The sequence below is a fragment of the Carcharodon carcharias genome, chromosome 10 (genome assembly GCF_017639515.1).
Source record: "Carcharodon carcharias isolate sCarCar2 chromosome 10, sCarCar2.pri, whole genome shotgun sequence".
Taxonomy (NCBI): domain Eukaryota; kingdom Metazoa; phylum Chordata; class Chondrichthyes; order Lamniformes; family Lamnidae; genus Carcharodon; species Carcharodon carcharias.
In genome coordinates, this window is record NC_054476.1 from 90,172,577 (window position 1) to 90,186,047 (window position 13,471).

General features: G+C 39.1%; 1 protein-coding gene across 1 annotated transcript in view; it reads right to left on the reverse strand.

Moving 5' to 3' along the window:
• LOC121282851 (mucin-2-like) overlaps positions 1–13,471 on the reverse strand; it is a 261,009-nt gene that overhangs the window by 142,464 nt on the left and 105,074 nt on the right. The window contains exon 34 of the mRNA XM_041196665.1: positions 1,184–1,358. Within this exon, the coding sequence (XP_041052599.1) occupies positions 1,184–1,358 (175 nt within the window). The remainder of the gene's footprint in view (positions 1–1,183; positions 1,359–13,471) is intronic.

The following is a 13,471-nucleotide window of genomic DNA, read 5'->3' on the forward strand; positions in this document are numbered from 1 at the left end:
GGCCGGATTTACCTGCAGAACTTACTATGGCCTGGCCTGGAAGACAAAAGTCAGGAAAAGTTTCAGCCATCTCCTTCCATTCATCACTCTGATATTACGCTTACCAACAAAATTAAACATATCGCTGACACAGCCTCTTAATTTGACATTTAAGAGCTGAGATCATTGCTGAATGTTTAGAACAAAAGAAGATTCCACCTCAAGGTTATAGTCATGGACGTGGAAAATATAACGGCCAATATTAGAACCTAAATATTTCATGAGCTCCAATTGCAGGTCGAACTCTCCTCTTTCGAGAATGTGAAATGATTCTGCTATTGTTTGGGTTTGGTTTACAAATGTGGACTGAACAATGTTGATACACCTTAAATGGGTTTCTAAAGAGCGAATTGGGGGCTGTAGAGAGCTTCTGTTTGAGCAAAACACAAAAGTGAGCAAAACAGAGAAATTTGGGGACAGCGTGAAACTTGTGCCACCCGTACAACTGATGTTATGTCTCTGCCTGAATGAACAATCATTTGGACATATTCAGTGCAGCACAAAACACTGATAACTGATTGACTAAATGAAGAAGTCAATAGTGCTGAGTGTTAGAAAATTGCCCAATTTGTGCAAACTTTCTGAACAGGCGATACTTTTGCTGGAAATGCAGAATGAGAGTACAGACATTACTGATTGGACCTCGCTCGGCGTCTCTCCATTGACACAATGTTGATTTTCAAAATCCAGTGGGACACAGAGCAACAAGTAGAGCACAGCAACCTGTGTGGAAACATTTAGTATCTTTAACCATTGGCGTGTGAACGTGAATGTGAAATCTGGAATCATTGTTTCAGATGTGCAGATCATGAAGATGTCCATTTCTCCAAGGGATGATTCTCTCAGTTGAAAACTTATGGAGATTTCAAATTACAATTCGAAATGGACAGATGCCAAATTTCAATACAAATAATCCTGGGAACGGATGCCTAATTATTCACGGGAACATTGACTTTGTATCCAAGAACGTGAAGGAGAGGTCTGGATCTTCACATCAACAAACTGTGTCAATTATTGCATACAATCATGCTGGATATTAGACGTGATTGACTGTATTCTCTTGTGGCAAATGATTATGTCAGATATTTAATAATTGATACACTTACCGGGTGATAATATTTGTCCATTGGCTGTACAGGAGCATGTTGTTGTTTCTGTAGTGGTGGGAGTCACTGTTACTGTTGTTGTAGATTCTAGTGTAGTGCTGGGCGCTGTGGTGGTTTCACATTTTCCCGTGTACTTCAAAATTTCACAACTCTTAGTACATAGAGTGAAATTACAGAGGCCAGATTTACCTGCAGAACTTACAATAGCCTGGCCTGGAAGACAAAAGTCAGGAAAAGGTTTCAGGCATCTCCTTCCATTCATCCTTCTAATATTACGCTTACCAACAAAAATCAATATATAGCTGACAGAGCCTCAAATTTTGACATTTAAGAGCTAAGACCAATGCTGAAAGTTTAGAACGAAAGAAGATTCCACCTCAAGGTGAAGGTCCTGGATATGGAAAATATAACGGCCAGTATTAGAAGCTAAGTATTTCCTGCGCCCCGATTACAGGTCTAACTCTCCTCATTCAGAATGTTAAATGATATTGCAATTGTTTGTGTTTAGTTTAAAAATGTGGACTGAACAATGTTGATACATGTTAAATGGGTTTCTAAAGAGCGAATTGGGGGCTGCAGAGAGCTTCTGTTTGAGCAAAACAAAAAAGTGAGCAAAACTTAGAAATTTGGGGACAGTGTGAAAATTATACCATTCGTTCAACCAATACAATGTCTCTGCCTGAACGAACAATCATATGGATATATTCAGTGCAGAACAATACACTGATAACTGATTGACTAAATGAAGCAGTCAAAAGTGCTGATCATTAGAAAGTTGCCCAATTTGTACGGACTTTCCAAACAGGCGAGACTTTTGTCTGGAAATGCAGAATGAGAGTAAGAACATTAAAGCTTGGACCTCGCTCGGTGTCTCTCCATTGACACCATGTTGTATTCCTCAAGTCCAGGGGGACATAGAGCAACAAGTAGAGCACAGCAACTTGTGTGGACATTTAATATCTTTAATCTTTGGCGTGTGAATGTGAATTTGAAAACTGGAATCATTATTTCAGATGTGCAAAGCATGAAGATGTCCATTTCTCCAAGGGCTGATTCTCTCGGTTGAATACTTATGGAGACGTCAAATCACATTTTGAATGGGACAGATGACAAATTTCAATACAAATAATCCTGGGAACAGATGCCTAATTATTCAGAAGAACATCCACTTTGTGTCCAAGAATGTGAAGGAGAGGTCTGGAACTTCACATCAACAAACTGTGTCAATTATTGCATACTATCATGCTGGATAATAGATATGATTGACAGTATCCTCTTGTGGCAAATGTTTGTGTCAGATATTTAATAACTGATACACTTACCGGGTGATAATATTTGTCCATTGGCTGTACAGGAGCATGTTGTTGTTTCTGTAGTAGTGGGAGTCACTGTTACTGTTTTTGTAGATTCGAGTGTAGTGGTGGGCACTGTAGTGGTTTCACATTTTCCCGTGTACTTCAAAATTTCACAACTCTTAGTACATAGAGTGAAATTACAGAGGCCGGATTTACCTGCAGAACTCACTATAGCCTGGCCTGGAAGACAAAGGACAACAAAATGTTTCAAACATCTCATGGCAATTCTTCACTCAGATATTATATTATTCCACATGTAAATATACAGGTGGCAGTGACTCATGATTGCCCATTAACGGCTAAGAACAAGGCTCTATGGTTCCAATGAAAGAAGATGAAACATCAAAGTATTCGCTTGGGCTATTCAAAACAGAATTTCCAAAATTTGGCACTCTATTTTTCATCAGCTCATGTTGCATTCAGAACACTGATATTTGTATAATGTTGGTAAATCGTCATATTGGTTCTTGACTTTGCTTTACGTATTTACACAGAACAAAGTTCAAGTGGGATAAAATACATTTATCCTCTTGTCCAGACTGTACTGAGATCTAGAAGATGCAGTATTCCTTTCGGTTGTGCCCCCAAACATTTCCTCACCAGTCAATCTTCAAGTCTCTCCCCTGATAGTATGAGGCACTCCTGAAGTTGTACAACTAAACTGTGGACTCACATTCAAAACTACAAGAATAACAATCCTATACATTTCAAGATCTGACTTGAAAGGGAGAAATGTCAAAGCAATATGGAAGTGAAGGTGAGCAGCTCGTGTGGAAGCATTCAGTGTCTTTAACCATTGCTGTGTGAATGTGAATGTGAAATCTGGAATCATTGTTTCAGATGTGCAGAGCATGAAGATGTCCATTTCTCCAAGGGCTGCTACTCTCATTTTCAAACTTATGGAGACGACAAATCACTTTTCGAAATGGACAGCGACAACTTTCATTAGGGATCATGCTGGGAAGAGATACCTAATGATTCACAAGAACATCTAGCTTGTGAACAAGAATGTGAAGGAGAGAACTGGAACTTCATGTCAATAAGCTGTGTCAATTATTGCAGACAATCGTGAAAGATAATTGACCTGATTTTCAGGCTTCTTGTGTGACGAGTGCATGTGTCAGATTTTTAATAACGGATACACTTACCGGGTGATAATATTTGTCCATTGGCTGTACAGGAGCATGTTGTTGTTTCTGTAGTGGTGGGAGTTACTGTTACTGTTGTTGTAGATTCCAGTGTAGTGGTGGGCACAGTGGTGGTTTCACATTTTCCCGTGTACTTCAAAATTTCACAACTCGTAGTACATAGAGTGAAATTACAGAGGCCGGATTTACCTGCAGAACTTACTATGGCCTGGCCTGGAAGACAAAAGTCAGGAAAAGTTTCAGCCATCTCCTTCCATTCATCACTCTGATATTACGCTTACCAACAAAATTAAACATATCGCTGACACAGCCTCTTAATTTGACATTTAAGAGCTGAGATCATTGCTGAATGTTTAGAACAAAAGAAGATTCCACCTCAAGGTTATAGTCATGGACGTGGAAAATATAACGGCCAATATTAGAACCTAAATATTTCATGAGCTCCAATTGCAGGTCGAACTCTCCTCTTTCGAGAATGTTAAATGATTCTGCTATTGTTTGGGTTTGGTTTACAAATGTGGACTGAACAATGTTGATACACCTTAAATGGGTTTCTAAAGAGCGAATTGGGGGCTGTAGAGAGCTTCTGTTTGAGCAAAACACAAAAGTGAGCAAAACAGAGAAATTTGGGGACAGCGTGAAACTTGTGCCACCCGTACAACTGATGTTATGTCTCTGCCTGAATGAACAATCATTTGGACATATTCAGTGCAGCACAAAACACTGATAACTGATTGACTAAATGAAGAAGTCAATAGTGCTGAGTGTTAGAAAATTGCCCAATTTGTGCAAACTTTCTGAACAGGCGATACTTTTGCTGGAAATGCAGAATGAGAGTACAAACATTACTGATTGGACCTCGCTCGGCGTCTCTCCATTGACACAATGTTGATTTTCAAAATCCAGTGGGACACAGAGCAACAAGTAGAGCACAGCAACCTGTGTGGAAACATTTAGTATCTTTAACCATTGGCGTGTGAACGTGAATGTGAAATCTGGAATCATTTTTTCAGATGTGCAGATCATGAAGATGTCCATTTCTCCAAGGGATGATTCTCTCAGTTGAAAACTTATGGAGATTTCAAATTACAATTCGAAATGGACAGATGCCAAATTTCAATACAAATAATCCTGGGAACGGATGCCTAATTATTCACGGGAACATTGACTTTGTATCCAAGAACGTGAAGGAGAGGTCTGGATCTTCACATCAACAAACTGTGTCAATTATTGCATACAATCATGCTGGATATTAGACGTGATTGACTGTATTCTCTTGTGGCAAATGATTATGTCAGATATTTAATAATTGATACACTTACCGGGTGATAATATTTGTCCATTGGCTGTACAGGAGCATGTTGTTGTTTCTGTAGTGGTGGGAGTCACTGTTACTGTTGTTGTAGATTCTAGTGTAGTGCTGGGCGCTGTGGTGGTTTCACATTTTCCCGTGTACTTCAAAATTTCACAACTCTTAGTACATAGAGTGAAATTACAGAGGCCAGATTTACCTGCAGAACTTACAATAGCCTGGCCTGGAAGACAAAAGTCAGGAAAAGGTTTCAGGCATCTCCTTCCATTCATCCTTCTAATATTACGCTTACCAACAAAAATCAATATATAGCTGACAGAGCCTCAAATTTTGACATTTAAGAGCTAAGACCAATGCTGAAAGTTTAGAACAAAAGAAGATTCCACCTCAAGGTGAAAGTCCTGGATATGGAAAATATAACGGCCAGTATTAGAAGCTAAGTATTTCCTGCGCCCCGATTACAGGTCTAACTCTCCTCATTCCAGAATGTTAAATGATATTGCAATTGTTTGTGTTTAGTTTAAAAATGTGGACTGAACAATGTTGATACATGTTAAATGGGTTTCTAAAGAGCGAATTGGGGGCTGCAGAGAGCTTCTGTTTGAGCAAAACACAAAAGTGAGCAAAACTTAGAAATTTGGGGACAGTGTGAAAATTATACCATTCGTTCAACCAATACAATGTCTCTGCCTGAACGAACAATCATATGGATATATTCAGTGCAGAACAATACACTGATAACTGATTGACTAAATGAAGCAGTCAAAAGTGCTGATCATTAGAAAGTTGCCCAATTTGTACGGACTTTCCAAACAGGCGAGACTTTTGTCTGGAAATGCAGAATGAGAGTAAGAACATTAAAGCTTGGACCTCGCTCGGTGTCTCTCCATTGACACCATGTTGTATTCCTCAAGTCCAGGGGGACAGAGAGCAACAAGTAGAGCACAGCAACTTGTGTGGACATTTAATATCTTTAATCTTTGGCGTGTGAATGTGAATTTGAAAACTGGAATCATTATTTCAGATGTGCAAAGCATGAAGATGTCCATTTCTCCAAGGGCTGATTCTCTCGGTTGAATACTTATGGAGACGTCAAATCACATTTTGAATGGGACAGATGACAAATTTCAATACAAATAATCCTGGGAACAGATGCCTAATTATTCAGAAGAACATCCACTTTGTGTCCAAGAATGTGAAGGAGAGGTCTGGAACTTCACATCAACAAACTGTGTCAATTATTGCATACTATCATGCTGGATAATAGATATGATTGACAGTATCCTCTTGTGGCAAATGTTTGTGTCAGATATTTAATAACTGATACACTTACCGGGTGATAATATTTGTCCATTGGCTGTACAGGAGCATGTTGTTGTTTCTGTAGTAGTGGGAGTCACTGTTACTGTTTTTGTAGATTCGAGTGTAGTGGTGGGCACTGTAGTGGTTTCACATTTTCCCGTGTACTTCAAAATTTCACAACTCTTAGTACATAGAGTGAAATTACAGAGGCCGGATTTACCTGCAGAACTCACTATGGCCTGGCCTGGAAGACAAAGGACAACAAAATGTTTCAAACATCTCATGGCAATTCTTCACTCAGATATTATATTATTCCACATGTAAATATACAGGTGGCAGTGACTCATGATTGCCCATTAACAGCTAAGAACAAGGCTCTATGGTTCCAATGAAAGAAGATTAAACATCAAAGTATTCGCTTGGGCTATTCAAAACATAATGTCCAAAATTTGGCACTCTATTTTTCATCAGCTCATGTTGCATTCAGAACACTGATATTTATATAATATTGGTAAATCGTCGTGTTGGTTCTTGACTTTGGTTTACGTATTTACACAGAACAAAGGTCAAATGGGATAAAATACATTTATCCTCTTGTCCAGACTGTACTGAGATCTAGAAGATGCAGTATTCCTTTCGGTTGTGCCCCCAAACATTTCCTCACCAGTCAATCTTCAAGTCTCTCCCCTGATAGTATGAGGCACTCCTGAAGTGGCACAACTAAACTGTGGACTCACATTCAAAACTACACGAATGACAATCCTATACATTTCAAGATCTGACTTGAAAGGGAGAAATGTCAAAGCAATATGGAAGTGAAGGTGAGCAGCTCGTGTGGAAGCATTCAGTGTCTTTAACCATTGCTGTGTGAATGTGAATGTGAAATCTGGAATCATTGTTTCAGATGTGCAGAGCATGAAGATGTCCATTTCTCCAAGGGCTGCTACTCTCATTTTCAAACTTATGGAGACGACAAATCACTTTTCGAAATGGACAGCGACAACTTTCATTAGGGATCATTCTGAGAAGAGATACCTAATGATTCACAAGAACATCTAGCTTGTGAACAAGAATGTGAAGGAGAGAACTGGAACTTCATGTCAATAAGCTGTGTCAATTATTGCAGACAATCGTGAAAGATAATTGACCTGATTTTCAGGCTTCTTGTGTGACGAGTGCATGTGTCAGATTTTTAATAACGGATACACTTACCGGGTGATAATATTTGTCCATTGGCTGTACAGGAGCATGTTGTTGTTTCTGTAGTGGTGGGAGTTACTGTTACTGTTGTTGTAGATTCCAGTGTAGTGGTGGGCACAGTGGTGGTTTCACATTTTCCCGTGTACTTCAAAATTTCACAACTCGTAGTACATAGAGTGAAATTACAGAGGCCGGATTTACCTGCAGAACTTACTATGGCCTGGCCTGGAAGACAAAAGTCAGGAAAAGTTTCAGCCATCTCCTTCCATTCATCACTCTGATATTACGCTTACCAACAAAATTAAACATATCGCTGACACAGCCTCTTAATTTGACATTTAAGAGCTGAGATCATTGCTGAATGTTTAGAACAAAAGAAGATTCCACCTCAAGGTTATAGTCATGGACGTGGAAAATATAACGGCCAATATTAGAACCTAAATATTTCATGAGCTCCAATTGCAGGTCGAACTCTCCTCTTTCGAGAATGTGAAATGATTCTGCTATTGTTTGGGTTTGGTTTACAAATGTGGACTGAACAATGTTGATACACCTTAAATGGGTTTCTAAAGAGCGAATTGGGGGCTGTAGAGAGCTTCTGTTTGAGCAAAACACAAAAGTGAGCAAAACAGAGAAATTTGGGGACAGCGTGAAACTTGTGCCACCCGTACAACTGATGTTATGTCTCTGCCTGAATGAACAATCATTTGGACATATTCAGTGCAGCACAAAACACTGATAACTGATTGACTAAATGAAGAAGTCAATAGTGCTGAGTGTTAGAAAATTGCCCAATTTGTGCAAACTTTCTGAACAGGCGATACTTTTGCTGGAAATGCAGAATGAGAGTACAAACATTACTGATTGGACCTCGCTCGGCGTCTCTCCATTGACACAATGTTGATTTTCAAAATCCAGTGGGACACAGAGCAACAAGTAGAGCACAGCAACCTGTGTGGAAACATTTAGTATCTTTAACCATTGGCGTGTGAACGTGAATGTGAAATCTGGAATCATTGTTTCAGATGTGCAGATCATGAAGATGTCCATTTCTCCAAGGGATGATTCTCTCAGTTGAAAACTTATGGAGATTTCAAATTACAATTCGAAATGGACAGATGCCAAATTTCAATACAAATAATCCTGGGAACGGATGCCTAATTATTCACGGGAACATTGACTTTGTATCCAAGAACGTGAAGGAGAGGTCTGGATCTTCACATCAACAAACTGTGTCAATTATTGCATACAATCATGCTGGATATTAGACGTGATTGACTGTATTCTCTTGTGGCAAATGATTATGTCAGATATTTAATAATTGATACACTTACCGGGTGATAATATTTGTCCATTGGCTGTACAGGAGCATGTTGTTGTTTCTGTAGTGGTGGGAGTCACTGTTACTGTTGTTGTAGATTCTAGTGTAGTGCTGGGCGCTGTGGTGGTTTCACATTTTCCCGTGTACTTCAAAATTTCACAACTCTTAGTACATAGAGTGAAATTACAGAGGCCAGATTTACCTGCAGAACTTACAATAGCCTGGCCTGGAAGACAAAAGTCAGGAAAAGGTTTCAGGCATCTCCTTCCATTCATCCTTCTAATATTACGCTTACCAACAAAAATCAATATATAGCTGACAGAGCCTCAAATTTTGACATTTAAGAGCTAAGACCAATGCTGAAAGTTTAGAACGAAAGAAGATTCCACCTCAAGGTGAAAGTCCTGGATATGGAAAATATAACGGCCAGTATTAGAAGCTAAGTATTTCATGCGCCCCGATTACAGGTCTAACTCTCCTCATTCCAGAATGTTAAATGATATTGCAATTTTTTGTGTTTAGTTTAAAAATGTGGACTGAACAATGTTGATACATGTTAAATGGGTTTCTAAAGAGCGAATTGGGGGCTGCAGAGAGCTTCTGTTTGAGCAAAACACAAAAGTGAGCAAAACTTAGAAATTTGGGGACAGTGTGAAAATTATACCATTCGTTCAACCAATACAATGTCTCTGCCTGAACGAACAATCATATGGATATATTCAGTGCAGAACAATACACTGATAACTGATTGACTAAATGAAGCAGTCAAAAGTGCTGATCATTAGAAAGTTGCCCAATTTGTACGGACTTTCCAAACAGGCGAGACTTTTTTCTGGAAATGCAGAATGAGAGTAAGAACATTAAATCTTGGACCTCGGTCGGTGTCTCTCCATTGACACCATGTTGTATTCCTCAAGTCCAGGGGGACATAGAGCAACAAGTAGAGCACAGCAACTTGTGTGGACATTTAATATCTTTAATCTTTGGCGTGTGAATGTGAATTTGAAAACTGGAATCATTATTTCAGATGTGCAAAGCATGAAGATGTCCATTTCTCCAAGGGCTGATTCTCTCGGTTGAATACTTATGGAGACGTCAAATCACATTTTGAATGGGACAGATGACAAATTTCAATACAAATAATCCTGGGAACAGATGCCTAATTATTCAGAAGAACATCCACTTTGTGTCCAAGAATGTGAAGGAGAGGTCTGGAACTTCACATCAACAAACTGTGTCAATTATTGCATACTATCATGCTGGATAATAGATATGATTGACAGTATCCTCTTGTGGCAAATGTTTGTGTCAGATATTTAATAACTGAAACACTTACCGGGTGATAATATTTGTCCATTGGCTGTACAGGAGCATGTTGTTGTTTCTGTAGTAGTGGGAGTCACTGTTACTGTTGTTTTAGATTCGAGTGTATTGGTGGGCACTGTAGTTGTTTCACATTTTCCCGTGTACTTCAAAATTTCACAACTCTTAGTACATAGAGTGAAATTACAGAGGCCGGATTTACCTGCAGAACTCACTATAGCCTGGCCTGGAAGACAAAGTTCAACAAAATGTTTCAAACATCTCATGGCAATTCTTCACTCATATTATATTATTCCACATGTAAATATACAGGTGGCAGTGACTCATGATTGCCCATTAACAGCTAAGAACAAGGCTCTATGGTTCCAATGAAAGAAGATTAAACATCAAAGTATTCGCTTGGGCTATTCAAAACAGAATTTCCAAAATTTGGCACTCTATTTTTCATCAGCTCATGTTGCATTCAGAACACTGATATTTGTATAATATTGGTAAATCGTCGTATTGGTTCTTGACTTTGGTTTACGTATTTACACAGAACAAAGGTCAAATGGGATACAATACATTTATCCTCTTGTCCAGACTGTACTGAGATCTAGAAGATGCAGTATTCCTTTCGGTTGTGCCCCCAAACATTTCCTCACCAGTCAATCTTCAAGTCTCTCCCCTGATAGTATGAGGCACTCCTGAAGTGGCACAACTAAACTGTGGACTCACATTCAAAACTACACGAATAACAATCCTATACATTTCAAGATCTGACTTGAAAGGGAGAAATGTCAAAGCAATATGGAAGTGAAGGTGAGCAGCTCGTGTGGAAGCATTCAGTGTCTTTAACCATTGCTGTGTGAATGTGAATGTGAAATCTGGAATCATTGTTTCAGATGTGCAGAGCATGAAGATGTCCATTTCTCCAAGGGCTGCTACTCTCATTTTCAAACTTATGGAGACGACAAATCACTTTTCGAAATGGACAGCGACAACTTTCATTAGGGATCATTCTGAGAAGAGATACCTAATGATTCACAAGAACATCTAGCTTGTGAACAAGAATGTGAAGGAGAGAACTGGAACTTCATGTCAATAAGCTGTGTCAATTATTGCAGACAATCGTGAAAGATAATTGACCTGATTTTCAGGCTTCTTGTGTGACGAGTGCATGTGTCAGATTTTTAATAACGGATACACTTACCGGGTGATAATATTTGTCCATTGGCTGTACAGGAGCATGTTGTTGTTTCTGTAGTGGTGGGAGTTACTGTTACTGTTGTTGTAGATTCCAGTGTAGTGGTGGGCACAGTGGTGGTTTCACATTTTCCCGTGTACTTCAAAATTTCACAACTCGTAGTACATAGAGTGAAATTACAGAGGCCGGATTTACCTGCAGAACTTACTATGGCCTGGCCTGGAAGACAAAAGTCAGGAAAAGTTTCAGCCATCTCCTTCCATTCATCACTCTGATATTACGCTTACCAACAAAATTAAACATATCGCTGACACAGCCTCTTAATTTGACATTTAAGAGCTGAGATCATTGCTGAATGTTTAGAACAAAAGAAGATTCCACCTCAAGGTTATAGTCATGGACGTGGAAAATATAACGGCCAATATTAGAACCTAAATATTTCATGAGCTCCAATTGCAGGTCGAACTCTCCTCTTTCGAGAATGTTAAATGATTCTGCTATTGTTTGGGTTTGGTTTACAAATGTGGACTGAACAATGTTGATACACCTTAAATGGGTTTCTAAAGAGCGAATTGGGGGCTGTAGAGAGCTTCTGTTTGAGCAAAACACAAAAGTGAGCAAAACAGAGAAATTTGGGGACAGCGTGAAACTTGTGCCACCCGTACAACTGATGTTATGTCTCTGCCTGAATGAACAATCATTTGGACATATTCAGTGCAGCACAAGACACTGATAACTGATTGACTAAATGAAGAAGTCAATAGTGCTGAGTGTTAGAAAATTGCCCAATTTGTGCAAACTTTCTGAACAGGCGATACTTTTGCTGGAAATGTAGAATGAGAGTACAAACATTACTGATTGGACCTCGCTCGGCGTCTCTCCATTGACACAATGTTGATTTTCAAAATCCAGTGGGACACAGAGCAACAAGTAGAGCACAGCAACCTGTGTGGAAACATTTAGTATCTTTAACCATTGGCGTGTGAACGTGAATGTGAAATCTGGAATCATTGTTTCAGATGTGCAGATCATGAAGATGTCCATTTCTCCAAGGGATGATTCTCTCAGTTGAAAACTTATGGAGATTTCAAATTACAATTCGAAATGGACAGATGCCAAATTTCAATACAAATAATCCTGGGAACGGATGCCTAATTATTCACGGGAACATTGACTTTGTATCCAAGAACGTGAAGGAGAGGTCTGGATCTTCACATCAACAAACTGTGTCAATTATTGCATACAATCATGCTGGATATTAGACGTGATTGACTGTATTCTCTTGTGGCAAATGATTATGTCAGATATTTAATAATTGATACACTTACCGGGTGATAATATTTGTCCATTGGCTGTACAGGAGCATGTTGTTGTTTCTGTAGTGGTGGGAGTCACTGTTACTGTTGTTGTAGATTCTAGTGTAGTGCTGGGCGCTGTGGTGGTTTCACATTTTCCCGTGTACTTCAAAATTTCACAACTCTTAGTACATAGAGTGAAATTACAGAGGCCAGATTTACCTGCAGAACTTACAATAGCCTGGCCTGGAAGACAAAAGTCAGGAAAAGGTTTCAGGCATCTCCTTCCATTCATCCTTCTAATATTACGCTTACCAACAAAAATCAATATATAGCTGACAGAGCCTCAAATTTTGACATTTAAGAGCTAAGACCAATGCTGAAATTTTAGAACGAAAGAAGATTCCACCTCAAGGTGAAAGTCCTGCATGTGGAAAATATAACGGCCAGTATTAGAAGCTAAGTATTTCATGCGCCCCGATTTCAGGTCTAACTCTCCTCATTTCAGAATGTTAAATGATATTGCAATTGTTTGTGTTTGGTTTAAAAATGTGGACTGAACAATGTTGATACATGTTAAATGGGTTTCTAAAGAGCGAATTGGGGGCTGCAGAGAGCTTCTGTTTGAGCAAAACACAAAAGTGAGCAAAACTTAGAAATTTGGGGACAGTGTGAAAATTATACCATTCGTTCAACCAATACAATGTCTCTGCCTGAACGAACAATCATATGGATATATTCAGTGCAGAACAATACACTGATAACTGATTGACTAAATGAAGCAGTCAAAAGTGCTGATCATTAGAAAGTTGCCCAATTTGTACGGACTTTCCAAACAGGCGAGACTTTTGTCTGGAAATGCAGAATGAGAGTAAGAACATTAA